This window comes from Ranitomeya imitator, chromosome 3 (assembly GCF_032444005.1).
Source record: "Ranitomeya imitator isolate aRanImi1 chromosome 3, aRanImi1.pri, whole genome shotgun sequence".
In the NCBI taxonomy this organism is placed as follows: domain Eukaryota; kingdom Metazoa; phylum Chordata; class Amphibia; order Anura; family Dendrobatidae; genus Ranitomeya; species Ranitomeya imitator.
In genome coordinates this window covers 608618839-608638985 of record NC_091284.1, presented here as the reverse complement: position 1 = coordinate 608638985, position 20147 = coordinate 608618839, and the positions used below count along the sequence as shown (strand labels likewise).

At 45.8% G+C, this 20147-nt stretch overlaps 1 protein-coding gene across 16 annotated transcripts in view; it reads right to left on the bottom strand.

Moving 5' to 3' along the window:
• Positions 1-20147, bottom strand: part of MYCBP2 (MYC binding protein 2) — a 380821-nt gene that overhangs the window by 249499 nt on the left and 111175 nt on the right. For all 16 annotated transcript variants that reach the window (XM_069758078.1, XM_069758080.1, XM_069758086.1 and 13 more), the window contains exons 8-13: positions 18996-19092; positions 17856-17929; positions 7840-7978; positions 5818-5894; positions 4812-5016; positions 4552-4716 (exon numbers count right to left, since the gene is read on the bottom strand). In XM_069758078.1, the coding sequence (XP_069614179.1) occupies positions 4552-4716; positions 4812-5016; positions 5818-5894; positions 7840-7978; positions 17856-17929; positions 18996-19092 (757 nt within the window). The remainder of the gene's footprint in view (positions 1-4551; positions 4717-4811; positions 5017-5817; positions 5895-7839; positions 7979-17855; positions 17930-18995; positions 19093-20147) is intronic.

Here is a 20147-nt window from a genome sequence, read left to right as displayed (position 1 = left end):
CACCCCAGCCGAGGAGACTGGCGTCGGTAGTTACCACTAACCAGCGGATCGGGAGAAAAGACTTCCCCTGGAGGAGAGATATACCATACGAGGGATTGCCTGACCCGCGGGGACAAAGGGCATGGACGATCGAGGGATAAGGGACTCCTGTCCCAGTTGTCCAGCAGAGCCTGTTGTAAGGGGCGGAGATGGAGTTGAGCGAAGGGGACCGCTTCGATTGCGGCTACCATTTTGCCCAAAAATAGGGAAAAAGGAAAAAATGGGAAGAAAATAAGTCAGCTCACCAATCCCTCAACAGTGCAATGATATCCATGCACGGAGCCGCCTTGGTCAAGGGCGTAGTCCAGAGCCAGCAATGAAAAAGAAAAAATAATCTCCAGCATGGATCTTCTAAAAAGTCAATTTATTGGAAACACTTTAAAATGCAAACATTTGCAAAAAAGAGATGGGGGTCCCAGGTGGTCAACGCCCGCTCTGAAAAGGGAGAGAAATCAGAGACCTTTTAGAGGAGGTATCTGCGAGCCAAATAGCTCTTCTGATGGTGATGGCGTTAGAAGCCGCCGTTGCTGCACAGTTCGCTGCATCGAGAGATGCGTACATAACGTAATCACCAGCCATGGCGATCTGTTTGGCAAGATCCGCCATCTCAGACGGGAGATCCTGTTCCTGAACGGATTTTGCTAGGGCATCTGCCCAGGAAACCATTGCCTTGGCCACCCAAGCCGCGGCGAAGGAGGGAGAAAGAAGAACCTGAGGCTTCGTACACTGAGCGAGGTAGGGAATCTAGCTGGCGCTCTGTGGGGTTTTTAATTGAAGCGCCATCCGGAACGGATAAGAGGGTTTTGGAAGCTAGGCGCAAAACCGGAGGATCTACTAATGGGGATTCCGTCCAGTCTTTAACAAGATCTGCGGAAAAGGGATACTTCGATTCCAGGGCTTTTTTGCCCGTGAAACGCTTATCCGGACGCTCCCTGTGTCGCCTGACTATATCCAGAAAATCTGGGTGAGAGGCGAACGTCTTATGAGAATGCTTGGCTCTAGTAAAGGAGACAGAGATCCGGAGAAGGATTAGGGTCATCGTCCACTTTGAGGGCGTGATTGACTGCCTCAATGAGGGAGTCAACTGTAGATCTAAACTCCGGAGCATCCCGGTCTAAGGATACATCAGACTCATATTCAGAGTCGTGGATGCTACGAACCCCTACAGAGGGTGAGCGAGAGGTGGAGCTGCCAGAAGCTGAGTGGTGTGGTGAGTGCTCAGGAGAGGTAGAGCGGATCCGTTTTCTGGATGACCGTGCCTCTTTCCGGAGAGAGCGGCCCCTGCTGGCCGACGATTCCCCTGTTACGGAGGGATCTCTTAACCCATGAAGGGGATTGCCCCACTCCCCAGGGGGGTTCTGAATGGATTTGATAGCATTGGCCAAAAAATCCACGGACTGAGACAGTGAACTAACCCATGCAGGGGGATTAGGTACGCCGGGATCGGTGGCGGTGGAGTGCTCCTGGGCACTTGGGGCATCACAGGCTGAGCAGAGGGGGGAAATCTGAGGCCGAGGAAATGGAGCCTGGCAGGTGGTACACGCAGAAAGAAAAGGTAGTATGCACCTTTGTGGACTTTTTAGACTTTGACTGGGACATGGTGTACCCTAATGTAAAATAGACCTCAGGGTCTATAAAACTAAGGAAGCGAGGGCGGCGCTGCAGGGGAGAACCTGACGTGGTCTCCTTACCCGTGGTCCTGTGTCCCGCAGAGGGAGAGAGAGACGGCGGTGGTGCTGGTGACAGGCGGCGTTCACAGCGCTGCACGTGGGGGAAGCTGCGGCTGGGAGAGCTGGAGTGTGCAGAGGAAAATCCAAGATGGCCGCCCACCGAGATTAGCAGAGAGGAAATCTCGCCGAGAGCGAGAAGCGCCAGGACCGGGGGGCGGCGCCGCAGGATGACGCGAAAAGGGGGCGGAGCCTGTCGGGAAGCGGCCTGAGCTAGGCCGAAGCCGGGGACTAAATTTGCGGCTTCGGCCCGGCGCGCAGCCGCTGAGCGCCGGAGATATGGGGCCCAGAAAAAAAGCGTGCCGCTGCTAAGAAGGAGCCCTCCGGACCGCAGAGTGCCCCCCTGAGGCACTTACCCCGATAGAGGGTGGAACGCAGAGACTGCTGCACACAGGATCCTGGTGAGCTGTGCCCGGGGCGATTAGGACGGTGCAGGGGTTGGGGAGCCTCTATCCACCATCCCCTGAAAGGGGGGTTGAGAGCAACCGTCCGCCACCTTCCATCAACCGCATATTCAGTGGTGATGCAGTGGGGGCTGCACGGACGCCACAACGTAAAGTGCCTCTGAACAGCCGAGGGAAAACCTGGTGGGCAGGGCAGATGTGCGGCAAAAAAGATCTGGCTGCAGAAGAGGATACGTGGAGGACACTCCATGTGCTCGTCTGTAGGGAGGGGGAGAGATCGGTCCCTAAAAAAGGCCCGTCGCCCCCAAAAATCAGCTCAGGCAGTGGCATCCGACGTCGCAGGAGAGGGTACGGAGAGGTGAACTCCCGTGCTCGCCTGTTGATGGTTCGGGGAGATCGGAGCCTTGAAAGGTTCCGTCGCCCCTTCGTCCGATAAAAAAAGGGAAATAATTAAATCCAGTGTGCCTCCTACGGACACTAAGCTTGAACTGGGTCTCTGGAAGCCAGCATGAGGGTGTAAACTGCAGGGGAGGAGCGAACTCTTTTTGTCTCAGCTTAGTGTCTGCCTCCTAGTGACAGCAGCATAACACCCATGGTCCTGTGTCCCCCAATGTGGCGAAGGAGAAAAGATCTAATGTTGAAAATATTTTTTTTAAAAACACAAAAAACCTGCTATTCTCACCTTCCGTAGTCCGACGATGCGCTCGCTAAGTGATCTGGGTAATTTCGCAATGCATCCTGGGAACGAAAGATGGCGGCAGCCGCGCGCGCATCGCCAGAGGTTCGCTGGATCCCGGCGGGTGAGTATATAACTATTTTTTATCTTTTTTTTTTTTTTTTTTTTTTTTTTAATAGGGATATGGTGCCTACACTGCTGTATACTACGTGGGCTGTGTTAGATACTATGTGGGCTGTGTTCTATACTGCGTGGGCTGCGTTATATACTACATGGCTGCTATGTACTATGTGGGCAGTGTTCTATAGTACGTGGACAGAGTTTAATACTACGTGGCTGTGTTCTATACTGCGTGCTATATACTACGTGGCCACTGTTAGATACTATGTGGGCTGTGTTATATATTATTTGGCCAGTGTTACATACTACGTGGCCTGTGTTATATACTGCGTGGCTGCTATATACTGCGTGGCTGCTATATACTGCGTGGGCTGTGTTATATACTACGTGGACTGTGTTATTTACTGAGTTGCCTATATGAACGCATCGGGTATTCTACAATATGTATGTATGTATGTATGTATGTATGTATGTATGTATATAGCAGCCACATGGTATATACCACAGGCCACATAGTACTCCTATATACTACGTGGCCTGTGCTATATACTATGTGGCTGCTATATACATACATACATATTCTAGAATACCCGATGCGTTAGAATCGGGCCACCATGTAGTGACAGTATAAAAGTGCTATTATATACGTTTGACTACAAGAGCCAGCAACCAGATAATCATAGCGACTAATGCTACAAACAAGCACTGTGAACTGATGTGGCAAATATTTAATGGAATCTGTTAGCAGGTTTTTTTCTACGTAATCTGAGGGCAGCATGAAGTAGGGGCTGGGACACGAAATCAGCGATGTATCACTTATCAGGTTGTTTGCTGTTTCACTACAATGAGTGTTTTATTATCATCAGGAGATCATCACTGCTGGACTGGTGCCCATGTGAATTCTGGTCCAGCTCTGCCCCCACCACTTATATGCAGCTTAACGGTCAATAGACAATGTACACAAAAAGCTGCAGTGTGTGAGCAAGGTAAGCTTTTTGAGCTCTGCTACAATCAAAGGTTTTAGATGTATCACAACTGCTGCACCCTTTAAACTAAGTGATACATCATTGGAATCAGGGTCTCTTTTCCTACGTTCTGCTGCTCTCAGATGAGGAAGCAAAAACTGGGTGAGATTCCTTTAAAGCAGGGGTCCCAAACTCCAGTCCTCAAGGCCCACCAACAGGTCATGTTTTCAGGATTTCCTTTGCATTGCACAGGTGATGCAAATAATAACTGGGCAAGACTAAGGAAATCCTGAAAACATGACATGTTGGTGGGCCTTGAGGACTGGAGTTGGGGACCCCTGCTTTAAAGGATGTCCAAAAGCCACATAATGCCACCCAGTCCTGAATGATAAAGATGTATGGCAATGTTGCAGTTCATTGTAGCTGGCTTATTTATAGTACATACTGCCATTTTTAAACTTTATTTTTCATTTTAAAACCTTTATTACAAGCCACCTGCTAAAAAGTCCAACGTCTAAAAAGGGGAAACAGCCTACATTATGTCATTATTCTGAATGTGAACGGCAAAGAGGAAACACAGCCAGCCTGCAGGATAATCACATTGTATTTTCATCGCTTACTTGAGTTGTCAGAATAGATGGCATCTTTTCCAAACATGTACAGTTCCCCGTCCTTTGTGATGACAGAACTGCTCCCGTTATTGCACGCAGTGGTAAGAACAAACTTCCCTTCCATTTTGATCATCTTTTTTGGCTTGTATGGTTTTGACTGTCTTCTGCTCTTTGCTGTCAAATGGAAAGGATAAGCAAAACATATTGTAGTACTATATGATCTTCACATTTCTGCACGGGCATCAATTCTACTAGTAGGAAATACTGACTTGATTCACCATCTTCTCCTTTACTGGCTGTTCCTGTGAAAAACACACTCCCGTCTTCAGCAGTGAGTAAGGCATGGGATCCATCATGACCGACGGAGAACTGGACAATCTTTGGAGATTTTGTTATGGGCAGCTCCACCCATTTGCCAGTTGAGGGGCCACCTTGCTTGATTCCAAGGCTCTGATATTTACCTGTGTAATACACCTGAAAACACATATGAGAAAAATTAGTTCTGTTCATTTAAAAGGGAAATTTTCACCAGATTTTTGCTATATAACCTAAGAGCAACATGATGTAGGCAGAGAGCCTCAATCCAGCAATGTGTAACGCAGGTTACTGGGTTGAGATACAATCCTAGTGTTCTCTGCTGTAGATCTAGCAGTGCTCACAATGCTGAGCCCTGTATAGCTCCACCCACGCCACTGATAGGCAGCTTTCTGTGCACACTGTCAGAAAATAAGTAGTGGGGGGCGGGATTACACAGAGCAGTTGACTAGGGGGCATGAGACAGCTAGTCCTGTACTGATAATCTCCTGCTGATAAAACACAGAAACCGCAATCTAGTAAGGGACATCATTAGAACGAGGTTCTCAGCACCGACATCATGCTGCAGATTCCTTTAAAATAAATAAATATTTAGTAATATCGGATAACGAGGATATGATTTCTGGTTTGTTTTTACGTATAAGGCGATACAGAACAGTGGCAAAGTAGAAGAAAGAAACCGCTGAATGGGGCTGTGAGTCCAGATCCCTATTAAACCTAAGACACTCCATTTATAGCAAGAGGATCTGCTTTGTAATACATTACGCTGCCTGCTGTGATTTATTTTACATGACCTTTAGCATTCATTTCTGATCAGTATGTTATTACAGCATAGTGGTAAGAAAAGATTATTTATCACTCTCAAGGAAGCGGTACATCTTAATCCTGTAATCCAGTAAACAGGGAAACCAATCTTTTTGGAGCTCTAGTTTTACACAACCTCACACAATGCTGATCTACCTTTCCACTAGATGTTTTCATTAGTGCAAACTCTCTTCCTGCTCCAAGAACAGCCAATTCTTCATCATAGCCAGTACCTAGGAAGACAAATATTCATTTAGTGGAGGAGTGAATTGGAAAAAATAATGACCAGATGAGAGTGTGCAAAAGGCAGCCTCTACGTGACAACACATCAAAGACTCTACCGACAACTTATTTTCCACAGGTTTAATGTATACGTCTGGAATATTACAGAGTTATTTCTTTTTTGCATAAGTATATTTTTTCCCCCTACAATGGAATCTAATGGCTGATATATCCCACTGTAAGCCTAAACAGTGGGATACTTTAGGGAGTTTAGACACTCGCTATACTACCGGCCATTGGAGTTAGTCTGTAGGTGGCTCTAACAATGATTGTCCCAGGAACCACCACAATCAGCTAGTCCCTGGGGACCTACATCATTAAATGGACGGTCAGCACAGAACGACTGTCCAAACCAAGTACAGGCGTTCGGCGCTACATGGCGGAGCCAATCACTTATATACTCCTTCTCACCTGCTTGACCGTGACGTCACAAAAGGTCCTTCGCGCAATGCATCCCTGGGAACGGAAGCCGCCGTGTGCACCGCTGTGAGGCGGCAGAACTCCGGGGGCCATCAGAAGGTAAGCATATCCCTATTTTTTAGTTTAATACTTTTTGTTTACATGAATATTGTACCCAGGGCCTGAAGGAGAGTCTCCTCTCCTACAGACCCTGGGAAACATCCGGGACCGCTCCTTGCACCATATGCGGCGACCTCAGAGCTCCGTAAACGCCGTATAAGATGACACCCGGCGTATAAGATGACCCCTGACTTGTACGGCGAGTATATCCCAAACTATAATTTTAAATGGAAAAGTTGGGGGTCGTCTTGTACGCTCAGTCGTCTTATACGCCGGAAAATACGGTAGACATGTTAGGAGTCTATAAACTCTTAATGACCTGGAGAATCATAATGGCAGGTCAGTTTAAGCATTTAGTGAACCTAGCAAAAAAGCCAAACAAAAAACAAGTGTGGGATTGCACTTTTTTTGCAATTTCACCGCACTTGGAATTTTTTTTCCAGTTTTCTAGTACAGAACATGGTAAAACCAATGGTGCCATTCAAAAGTACCTCTTGTCCCGCAAAAAACAAGCCCTCACATGGCCATATTGATGAAAAGATAAAAAAAGTTATGGCTCTGGGAAGGAGGGGAGCAAAAAACGAAAACGCAAAACTGAAAAAGCTGGGGTCATGAAGGGGTTAAACATCCCATTGATAATCCACTCTCTGCATCTCCTACTCACCCTCTTTTTCTAACCTCCTCTCTCTGCTTTCCACAGCTTACTAACTCTCCTATGCATGAATCAGGAAGACACTGGACCTGGTCCTTTATTAAATCCCCTCTACCCTCTCTGACCAACACCTTTTTCTTTTTCTGTCAAGGACTGTCGCCCCACTCAGGACCCTCCACTTACCACACATACAGAAATCTGTGTGCCATGAATACCCCAGCAGGTTATGAAGAATTTACAATCATCTTTAGCTCCACTTTCCTCGCTATCCTGTCCAGACTTGGCACTTTCACAAAATAATAAGGCATCGGAAAGTGCTTGGATGAAGCAGCCCCAGCTACACGCAGATCATGGCAACCCTGGCACATGCTGCACTATCGTCTGTCGGGCAAGTGTCAGACAAGAGTCATAAGCCCCCCATGAAGACTATGGAAGTCTTAAGTCGCCCCCTTTACTAACACTTTATCAACGTCATTACTTTAACTTCACCCCACCCTCCTTATGTACCAATGTCTTGTAGCATCTTTTAAAGCCTGTGCTCTTGTCAGCCATTAATTTGCAAACCTGCCTGATGATGAGCCTTTGGAGCCAGGCGCTTACCAATCTACTGTTTCTGGCTAGCCAATACACCACTTCTAGAATACTCTGGTCTTTTACGATATAACCCGATTTACATGCATTATTTTAGGACTAACAAGGTCAAGTAACATGGTTATTGTACATACTTATAATGTGCAAATCTCTCTCCAAATCAAATAAGGAAATGCCACAGGCGTGCAAACACTTCCGAGCCAGTTTAAGCTGTAGTTCTTGCTGTAACACAGGTTCTGTGCTGGTCGCAAATATTCTTACTACAAACCCATCCTAGAAGAAGAAGAAACAAAAAAGATAAAACACAATTTTAATCCATGAAAAAGATATATTGAGATAAAGTTTGTTAAAAGCGCTGAGTCTGCAGTCACTCTGTGTGACTGCAGACTCATGTATCCACTTCCAGACCGGAGAACAGAGTGTATGTATGACTTATACATAGGCCCACTGTCCGGACTCATACACACCCTTCAGTCCCGGGTCTGAAACAAGAGAATCCCCACAGTACACAGTGCATGTGCTGGGGAGGATTCATAAGCCAGCATTCACACAAAGTAATTGCAGACTTGTCGGCTTTGACTGGACAACCCCTTTAAATTTAAAAGGGGTTGTCCGGTGAAAAAAATGTATCATGTAAAACCACAGGCTAAGTGATAACTTAATGATCGCTGGGGGTCAGACAGCTGGGAACCACACCAATTGGCATAATAGTGACTTTTATACAGTTTACAAACTGGATTGGAGGTCCGCTGCTCCACAGGCAATGAATGGATTAGTGGTTGAGCATATGATGAACTCTGCCACATTTTACCGATAGTTGCAGACCCCTATGTCGGAACCCCACCAATCAATAAATGGATAGAATTTAACTTCTTTTCTCCTTGACTATCTTTTTTAAAGAGTAAAGGAGATCAGGCAAATCAGTGGGGGGTCCAGATCCAAAGACACCCCCAACAGCTTAGCCTAACCCCATCCCCACCAACCAAGAGGTCATCCAATAAAAAACGTGGGCTACTAACCCTTTTTTCTGAATCCATACTGTGGTCTGTGTGTGAGCTCCTGCCCACTGAGTGGCACACTTCTCTATGGTGGGGTTGAGGCAAAGGGGGATTACAGGGAAAATGATAGGCTGGGGTCCAATTCCTGAGACCCCAACCATTTGTAATTAGGGTACTAACCTATGAAGAAGGGTTCTCCAAGTATAATGTAAAAAACTAATTGGGATTCTTAACATAAAGCAACAAATGCAAAGTAAACCCCAGGCACAAAGCATAAGTCACTAGTAGGAAGGCTCCCACAGAACTACACTAGAAAAGTGGACATGGAGTATGCGGTGCTTAGACAAGCAGACTGTCCAGACTTGGATTTCTTAGGGCTAGTTCACACTGTGCAATTTTGAGGCCGCATTTAACAATATCAGCAAAGTGAAAGATTTATGATATCTCATGCTGCTTAATTTTTTCCTTGTGTATTTGAACCAAAGCAAATTGTTGTTAAATCTGCAGCATAATAAAATCTCTCAGCTTTTTTGCTGCATTTTTCATCCATTCAAAAGAATGAGAAAAAAACCCTGCACAATTAAAAACACATCATAATCGTGTGTATTTTACATAGTTTTTCCTACCATCACTCTGGTTTTTGGAGCAAAAACATCTACTGCAAATACCCTGTGTGCATAAAGGCGAAATGTAACCACTTCTAAATGCACACAAGCACAGAGCAATAAAGGTTATACTGGCAATACTGCCCTGAGGATTTACCCATTTTCTCACATCTCCATCCATTTTTAACCCCTTCATGACCCAGCCTATTTTGACCTTAAAGACCTTGCCGTTTTTTGCAATTCTGACCAGTGTCCCTTTATGAGGTAATAACTCAGGAACGCTTTAACGGATCCTAGCGGTTCTGAGACTGTTTTTTCGTGACATATTGGGCTTCATGTTAGTGCTAAATTTAGGTCAATAAATTCTGCGTTTGTGATAAAAACGGAAATTTGGCGAAAATTTTGAAAATTTCGCAATTTTCACATTTTGAATTTTTATTCTGTTAAACCAGAGAGTTATGTGACAAAAAATAGTTAATAAATAACATTTCCCACATGTATACTTTACATCAGAACAATTTTGGAAACAAAATTTTTTTTTGCTAGGAAGTTATAAGGGTTAAAATTTGACCAGCGATTTCTCATTTTTACAATGAAATTTACAAAACCATTTTTTTTAGGGACCACCTCACATTTGAAGTCAGTTTGAGGGGTCTATATGGCTGAAAATACCCAAAAGTGACACCACTCTAAAAACTGCACCCCTCAAGGTACTCAAAACCACATTCAAGAAGTTTATTAACCCTTCAGGTACATCACAGCAGCAGAAGCAACATGGAAGGAAAAAATGAACATTTAACTTTTTAGTCACAAAAATTATCTTTTAGCAACAATTTTTTTATTTTCCCAATGGTAAAAGGAGAAACTGAACAACGAAAGTTGTTGTCCAATTTGTCCTGAGTACACCGATACCTCATATGTGGGGGTAAACCACTGTTTGGGCGCACGGCAGGGCTTGGAAGGGAAGGAGCGCCATTTGACTTTTTGAATGAAAAATTGGCTCTACTCTTTAGTGGACACCATGTCACGTTTGGAGAGCCACCGTGTGCCTAAAAATTGGAGCTCCCCCACAAGTGACCCCATTTTGGAAACTAGACGCCCCAAGGAACGTATCTAGATGCATAGTGAGCACTTTGAACCCCCAGGTGCTTCACAAATTGATCTGTAAAAATGAAAAAGTACTTTTTTTTCACAAAAAAATTCTTTTAGCCTCAATTTTTTCATTTTCACATGGGCAACAGGATAAAATGGATCCTAAAATTTGTTGGGCAATTTCTCCTGAGTACACCAATACCTCACATGTGGGGGTAAACCACTGTTTGGGCACATGGTAAGGCTCGGAAGGGAAGGAGCGCCATTTGACTTTTTGAATGAAAAATTATCTCCATCGTTAGCGGACACCATGTCGCGTTTGGAGAGCCCCTGTGTGCCTAAACATTGGAGCTCCCCCACAAGTGACCCCATTTGGGAAACTAGACCCCCCAAGGAACTTATCTAGATGCATATTGAGCACTTTAAACCCCTAGGTGCTTCACAGAAGTTTATAACGCAGAGCCATGAAAATAAAAAATAATTTTTCTTTCCTCAAAAATGATTTTTTAGCCTGGAATTTCCTATTTTGCCAAGGGTAATAGGAGAAATTGGACCCCAAATGTTCTTGTCCAGTTTGTCCTGAGTACGCTGATACCCCATATGTGGGGGTACACCACTGTTTGGGCGCACGGCAGGGCTCGGAAGGGAAGGCACGCCATTTGGCTTTTTAAATGGAAAATTAGCTCCAATCATTAGCGGACACCATGTCACGTTTGGAGAGCCCTGTATGCCTAAACATTGGAGATCCCCCACAAATGACCCCATTTTGGAAACTAGACCCCCAAAAGAACTAATCTATATGTGTGGTGTGGACTTTGAACCCCCAAGTGCTTCACAGAAGTTTATAACGCAGAGCCATGAAAATAAAAATAAAAAATTATTTTCTCAAAAATGATCTTGTAGCCTGCAATTTTTTATTTTCCCAAGGGTAATAGGAGAAATTTTACCCCAAAAGTTGTTGTCCAGTCTCTCCTGAGTACGCTGATACCCCATATGTGGGGGTAAACTACTGTTTGGGCACATGCCGGGGCTCGGAAGTGAAGTAGTGACGTTTTGAAATGCAGACTTTGATGGAATGCTCTGCGGGCGTCACGTTGGGTTTGCAGAGCCCCTGATGTGGCTAAACAGTAGAAACCCCCCACAAGTGACCACATTTTGGAAACTAGACCCCCCCAAGCAACTTATCTAGATGTGTGGTGAGCACTTTGAACCCCCAAGTGCTTCACAGAAGTTTATAATGCAGAGCCGTGAAAATAATAAATACGTTTTCTTTCCTCAAAAATAATTATTTAGCCCAGAATTTTTTATTTTCCCAAGGGTTACAGGAGAAATTGGACCCCAAAAGTTGTTGTCCAGTTTCTCCTGAGTAAGCTGATACCCCATGTGTGGGGGTAAACCACTGTTTGGGCACACGTCGGGGCTCAGAAGGGAAGTAGTGACTTTTGAAATGCAGACTTTGATGGAATGGTCTGCGGACGTCACGTTGCATTTGCAGAGCCCCTGGTGTGCCTAAACAGTAGAAACCCCCCACAAGTGACCCCATTTTAGAAACTAGACCCCCCCAAGCAACTTATCTAGATGTGTGGTGAGCACTTTGAACCCCCAAGTGCTTCACAGACGTTTACAACGCAGAGCCGTGAAAATAAAAAATAATTTTTCTTTCCTCAAAAATGATGTTTTAGCAAGCATTTTTTTATTTTCACAAGGGTAACAGGAGAAATTGGACCCCAGTAATTGTTGCGCAGTTTGTCCTGAGTATGCTGGTACCCCATATGTGGGGGTAAACCACTGTTTGGGCACACATCGGGGCTCGGAAGTGAGGGAGCACCATTTGACTTTATGAATACAAGATTGGCTGGAATCAATGGTGGCGCCATGTTGCGTTTGGAGACCCCTGATGTGCCTAAACAGTGGTAACCCCTCAATTCTAACTCCAACACTAATCCCCCACACCCCTAACCCTAATCCCAACTGTAGCCATAACCCTAATCACAACCCTAATCACAACCCTAATTCCAACCCTAACCCTAAGGCTATGTGCCCACGTTGCGGATTCGTGTGAGATTTTTCAGCATCATTTTTGAAAAATCCGCGGGTAAAGGGCACTGCGTTTTACCTGCGGATTTACCGTGGATTTCCAGTGTTTTTTGTGCGGATTTCACCTGTGGATTCCTATTGAGGAACAGGTGTAAAACGCTGCGGAATCCGCACAAAGAATTGACATGCTGCAGAAAATACAACGTAGCATTTCCGCGTGGTATTTTCCGCACCATGGGCACAGCGGATTTGGTTTTCCATAGGTTTACATGGTACTGTAAACCTGATGGAACACTGCTGCGGATCCGCAACGGCCAATCCGCTGCGGATCCGCAACCAAATCCGCACCGTGTGCACATAGCCTAATTCTAAAGGTATGTGCACACGCTGCGGAAAATGCTGCGGATCCGCAGCAGTTTCCCATGAGTTTACAGTTCAATGTAAACCTATGGGAAACAAAAATCGCTGTACACATGCTGCGGAAAAACTGCACGGAAACGCAGCGGTTTACATTCCGCAGCATGTCACTTCTTTCTGCGGATTCCGCAGCGGTTTTACAACTGCTCCAATAGTAAACTGCAGTTGTAAAACCGCAGCGAAATGCGCAGAAAAACCGCGGTAAATCCGCGATAAATCCACAGCGGTTTAGCACTGCGGATTTATCAAATCCGCAGCGGAAAAATCCGCAGAGGAACAGAATACGTGTGCACATACCGAAACCCTAACCCTAGCCCTAACCCTAGCCCTAACCCTACCCCTTGCCCCAACCTTAGTGGAAAAAAAAATATTTTTTTTTTTATTGTCCCTACCTATGGGGGTGACAAGGGGGGGGGGGGGGCATTTACTATTTTTTTTATTTTGATCACTGAGATATAATCTATCTCAGTGATAAAAACTCACTCTGGAACGAATCTGCCGGCCGGCAGATTCGGCGGGCGCACTGCACATGCGCCCGCCATTTTGGAAGATGGCGGCGCCCAGGAAAGAAGACGGACGGATCCCAGGAGGCCAGGTAAGTATAAGGGGGGGGGGGGGATCAGGGCACGGGGGGGGGGGCGTCGGAGCACGGGGGGGTGGATCGGAGCATGGGGGGGTGGATCGGAACACGGGGTGGGGGATCGCTGTGCAGGGGGGTGGATCGGAGCACGGGGGGGGGATCGCTGTGCGGGGGGGATCGCTGTGCGGGGGGGATCGGAGTGCGGGGGGGTTTGACTAGAGCACGGGGGGTGTGATTGGAGCACGGGGGGAGCGGACAGGAGGACGGGGGAGCGGAGCACAGGACGGAGGGGTGCGGACCACAGATCGGGGGGCTGGGGGGGCGATCGGTGGGGTGGGGGCACATAAGTGTTTCCAGCCATGGCCGATGATATTGCAGCATCGGCCATGGCTGGATTGTAATATTTCACCAGTTTTTTAGGTGAAATATTACAAATCGCTCTGATTGGCAGTTTCACTTTCAACAGCCAATCAGAGTGATCGTAGCCACGGGGGGGTGAAGCCACCCCCCCTGGGCTAAACTACCACTCCCCCTGTCCCTGCAGGCCGGGTGAAATGGGAGTTAACCCTTTCACCCGGCCTGCAGGGACGCGATCTTTCTGTGACACAGCATATGCGTCACAGGTCGGATTGGCACCGACTTTCATGACGCATACGCGGTGTCACAGGTCGGGAAGGGGTTAACACTTTCTGATTTTTTTTTTTCTTTTTTTTTTCCCTTTAACAAAGGGTTATTCTGAGTATGCCAAGTTAGTTTCTTATTAAAGGAACTTGCCTTTCCACTGCGGGAGCTTTCTTAGGCTACTTTCACACTTGCGTCGGTACGGGTCCGTCACTATGCGTTGGGCCGACGTACCGACACACATTGTGAAATTTCTGCACGACGTGGGCAGTGGATGCAGTTTTTCGACACATCTGCTGCCCATTCTGAAGTCCGGGGAGGACGGGGCGGGTTTCAGTCACGCATGCGCGGTAGAAAATGGCAGACGCGACAGACAAAAAACGTTCACGAACTTATTTCGTGCCGACGGTCCGCCAAAACACGACGGATCCGTTGCATGATGGACGCGACGTATGGCCATCTATCGCGATCCATCGCTAATACAAGTCTATGGGCAAAAAAACGCATCCTGCGAGGACATTTGCAGGATCCGTTTTTTGCCCAAAACGACGGATTGCGACGGATGCCAAACGACGGAAGTGTGAAAGAGGCCTTAGGCTACTTTCACGCATCAGGTTTTTTGCATCAGGCACAATCCAGTGAATGTTGGAAAAAACAGATCCGTCGCTGATTGTGAAAACCTGATGCAACGGATCAGTTTTTTTTGATGGATCCGACTAGCATATCCAAATAATTGGATAACAAAAAAATTTGGAGCATGTTCCATTTAAAAAAACGGAATCCGGCGCCGGAATCCATCATTTTCCGGATCTGGCACCTTCCAGCTCCCATTCTAGTAAACAGCCGGAGACAAAAAACGTTGCTACGGATGTTTTTCCCGGAAACGGCAGATTTGCCGGACCAGCGAAAAACAGTGCACTCTGGCACCACTCCAATCCATCCTACACTCTGCTGCCCGACTAATCTACCTGTCTCCCCGCTACTCCCCAGCCTCTCCCCTATGCCAAGCCCTTCACTGGCTTCCTATCGCCCAGAGACTCCAGTTCAAAACCCTTAAGGTACCGTCACACTAAGCGACGCTGCAGCGATACCGACAACGATCCGGATCACTGCAGCGTCGCTGTTTGGTCGCTGGAGAGCTGTCACACAGACAGCTCTCCAGCGACCAACGATGCCGGTAACCAGGGTAAACATCGGGTTACTAAGCGCAGGGCCGCGCTTAGTAACCCGATGATTACCCTGGTTACCATCCTAAAAGTAAAAAAAACAAACGCTTCATACTTACCTTCAGCTGTCTGTCCTCGGCGCTCTGCTTCTCTGTACTGGCTGTGAGCACAGCGGCCGGAAAGCAGAGCGGTGACGTCACTGCTCTGCTTTCCGGCTGACCGGCGCTCACAGTGAGTGCAGGAAAGCACAGCGCCGGAGGACAGACAGCGGAAGGTAAGTATGAAGCGTTTGTTTTTTTTACTTTTAGGATGGTAACCAGGGTAAACATCGGGTTACTAAGCGCGGCCCTGCGTTTACCCTGGTTACCAGCGAAGACATCGCTGAATCGGCGTCACACACGCCGATTCAGCGATGTCAGCAGGAAGTCCAGCGACGAAATAAAGTGCTGGACTTTCTGCAGCGACCAACGACATCACAGCAGGATTCTGATCGCTGCTGTGTGTCAAACTGAACGATATCGCTATCCAGGACGCTGCAACGTCACAGATCGCTAGCGATATCGTTTAGTGTGACGGTACCTTTACTATGACATATAAAGCCATCCACAACCAGTCTCCTCCATACAATCTGTGACCTCGTCTCCCAGTACTTACCTACACTTAACCTCCGATCCTCACAAGATCTCCTTCTCTACTCCCCTCTTATCTCTTCTTCCCACAACCGCATCCAAGACTTCTCCCGTGCTTCCTCCATACTCTGGAACTCTCTACCTCAACATATCAGACTCTCGCCTACCTTTAGAAACCTTCAAAAAGAACCTGAAGACTCACCTCTTTGTGACAAGCCTACAGCGATCCTCAACCTACTGAACCGCCGCACGACCAGCTCTACCCTCCCCTAGTGTATCCTCACCGATCCCCTGCAGACTGTGAGCCCTCGCGGGCAGGGTCCTCCCTTCTTCTGTACCTGTTAGTGCCTTGTTTTTTGCTCATGTTTATTGTATTTGTCTATATTTGCCCCCTTTTCAAATGTAAAGCCCCATGGAATAATGGCGCTATAAAAATGTATAATAATAATAATTACATCTGTTGGAATCGAAGGCGTATATAACCATATGCTCACTTTTAGTTTCTCGATTACCGGCATATTAGTGGATTATTGTGCAGATGATAGGAAGCAGCAGAGAGCTGTTGGGCTGAGATACGACAAACCACCCCCCCTCCCCGGCTGCGATATTTGATAATCCCCATTAGACTGGAGCGACATGTGAAACTTGACCCTTGATCCATTCATTCTTTCAGCGACTGCAAGCGCTGCACTTGTTTATTTTTTGGAAACCCCAAACAGAATTAATGGAGCTGTGGAGCTGCGGTCAGACATCCCACCTGACACCCCATTTTAAAATGGGGATAAAAGTGTCCTGTCAGGGATAAAAGTTCCCCGTTCTTCAGATCGGTGAAGTTTCCAATGGTTGGACGCAAACAATCAATAAGTTATCCTGTGGAGCCCATGGATCGATGGGTTTGAACCAAAGAAGCCCTTTAATGCAAACTACTGCAATTGTACATCCCAATTATGGTGGCGCACAGATGTGCAGGAACCGCTTGCGTTTTACAGTTGATGCTACTTGGCTAACAAGTATTTGCATTTAGCTGTAGGATGGGCCCCTAGGGTCAATTCCTTCTGTGGGCCCCAGACACCCCAGTCTGACGTGTGCTTTTGGCTGGCCCAATAAAAGGCCACTCTAAAATGTGCAGTTTTACAGTATAGGAAAGGGGTCCACAGAAGATTGAGGCCAGAAAACCATTCAGGATTTGACACAAGTGCAACACACCACCTTTGCATCAGGTTGCCGACTGTGGCCTGTGGAATGTTGGTCCACGCCTCTTCAATGGCTGTGTGAAGTTCTTGCATGGCCAACAGACTCACCAGATAGGTCAGCCATTGAGCATGTTTGGGATGTTCTGGATCGACACATACGACAGCGTGTTCAAGTCACTGGAGATATCCAGCAACTTCGCACAGCCATTGAAGAGGAGAGGAGCAATATTACACAGGCCACAATCAACAACCCGATCACATCTATGCAAAGGAGATGTGTTGCACTTCGTAAAGCAAATGGTGGTCACACCAAATACTGATTGATTTCTGACCCCCTCCCCCTCTCAATAGACAGAGGCAGTATTTTTCTCAAGTAAAATATAAATTGGGCCCATCTGAGTTCAAAAACCATGTGTAAGTTAATGGGGTCCGATGGGTTGTCATTAGTATTATGTGTCAGATACAGCATTGTGGTCCCTTCCAGTTGAATAGAACACTTCCCCAACAGACAGCATACAAGCCACAAATATATACGACACCCTTCAGCAGACTCCACAATGGATACAGACCACACACCAGACCTACTAAAAAAAATGGACCTCAAGCCAGAGGCCCTTAATACTTTACACCACCCGCCACAATACAAGCCTTAGACACAAGAACTGTAAACACCACCCACGCCATCACCCAGATCAGACACCCAAGAGTGTAAAAACCAGAACAAACCCTCCCTCCCCCAACCCAACCCTAATGTTTATTTAAAAAATAAAAAAAAGTCTTCTATACAGAAATGATAAAAGATAAATCCTCACATCTTTAGAAGCAGCAATCTGGTTGACAAATTCTCCATCACTAAAGAGTATGTTCTGTCCATCGGCATTACAATCTAAGCAATGAAAGAGAAAGAAGAGGATATGTCATTGCTTCTGTCATGGTAATTCTTGTTTAGAAGTTCACAGGCCGATGACCACATGCAGTTTCCTAATAGACAAAATGCAATTAAAGATATACAACAGACAACAAGAGGAACTCCAAAATTCCCAGTGCTAGTGCATATAGCTTGTGCTATACTTTCACATTGAATTACGGTAGTTTTCCCTCTGATATCCGCTAGGTTCAGATCTAGCCTGTACGCAGCAGTTATAACTGCATACAACGTCAGCCAATAATGTAAATTACCTATTTCATAAGAGGATTATAGAAAAATATAAAGTGCCACTCCTCTCTAAAGTCAGTCTTACTAATAAAGCTTCAGTAACAGCAGCTGTATTGCTCCAAATAGGCTTATTGCCTAGCTATTTATATGAAAAGAATCTAGCGAGAAACAAAAATTGGCAAATATTTTTACACACAAATATTATGCACTGCACATAAAAACATCACCTGTAATGGAATTTACCAACACTGGTATATTATAGCTACTGAACAATTGAAACATTGATAAACATTTGGCATACAGTAGTGGCACAAAAGGAAAGGCTTATGAACATGTGCATACTAAAGGATCTCAATGGGCACTGATGCCAACCATGCTTGTAGGATATAGGGTCAACTGAAAAGGTTGCTCCGCACTGGGAGTAGAGCGGTGCCAATGAAATGGTGCTCAATCTTCAAAAAGAGCCTGAAGACCCACCTCTTCCGACAAGCCTATAACCTGCAGTAACCACCGATCGACCTAACCACTGCATGACCAGCTCTACCCTCGCCTACTGTATTCTCACCCATCCCTTGTAGATTCTGAGCCCTCGCGGGCAGGGTCCTCACTCCTCCTGTACCAGTTATGACTTGTATTGTTTAAGATTATTGTACTTGTTTTTATTATGTATACCCCTCCTCACATGTAAAGCGCCATGGAATAAATTGCGCTATAATAATAAATAATAATAATCTGCCAGTATCGGGTAAGTGTCCTATAAGTATCTTATAGCCAATGTCCTCTGTTCAGTGCCTACCTGGTACAGTGACTGTCCCGTCCTGCTCCAATGTCTCAGGGTTTATCCTAATGGCTGTCAAACTATGGTTGCTCACATCTCTGTAAAGCAAATAACCCTATAAAGAGAAAAATAGAAACCATAAATGGAGTAATAGAAACAAGCAAACAATGCATATGGCATGGCGGATCAGCCACTAGATTCACAAAATAAACTGAAAAAATTAATCAGTAGCTCTGTTAGACCACGGCTGGTGTACTTACTCTGAAAATCCATCTTACAAAATGGTTGTATAACTGGTATTAAACTGCAGCAGGAAAAAGGGACAGTGGAGTCGTCAGTCAGTCTAGGCGGGCAAAGAGTGACTTTAGGCTTCCAAAAAGCATTAGACAGACATTCTGACATGGATTTTCGTAGTAAGTACACCAAACTCATTATGTCTCAGATGTACAACTGACCACCTCACTTCCCATCGTGGCCATTTTAACACTTTTTTTTTTTTTTTTTTTTTAGGCAAAAGTTGTTATTTTTGAATATTACTATTTCATTTGCCATACAGATGTAGAAAAAAAAGGGAGGAATCTCGGTTCTATTGTAGCTCGAGTTTCATTTTTATGGTGTTGACTGTGGTAAAGATGAGCTGATAACTCTATAGTACGATTTACAATAGCAGGTTTATACTTACACATCACTTATACTATACTACTATAATTACGAACAGATTATATTTTACTACTATAATTATGAACCATTTATACTATGCAACAAAATGTAGAGTGAAGCCGCACTTCAAAAGATAGAGGTGGGAAATGAAATAAAATGGATTGAGTCACCAGAAAAGTGACGGTTGAGCTGTCACAGTGCAGCCCTTACCAAGCATACTCCATAGAGTCGCTCTCCAGGCTCATACTATGGTGAGCAGCCTGCGTGGCCTCACAGTGCCATCATGGCCTGCTGTGTCTCCGGACTCTGTGTGCCCAAGTGCAGCGTGGCGGAGGATTCCTCAGACAACCATTAATAAGCTCACTGATAACATGCCAATGGGTGAAGTACGGGGATTTATGCATGCGGCGCTCATTCTCTATACTGAATAAATTCACATGTTTTGAAAATGTTGCACCATTTTTTCATTATTCGCATATCATGAACATTTCTATTGATCCTGTGATTTCC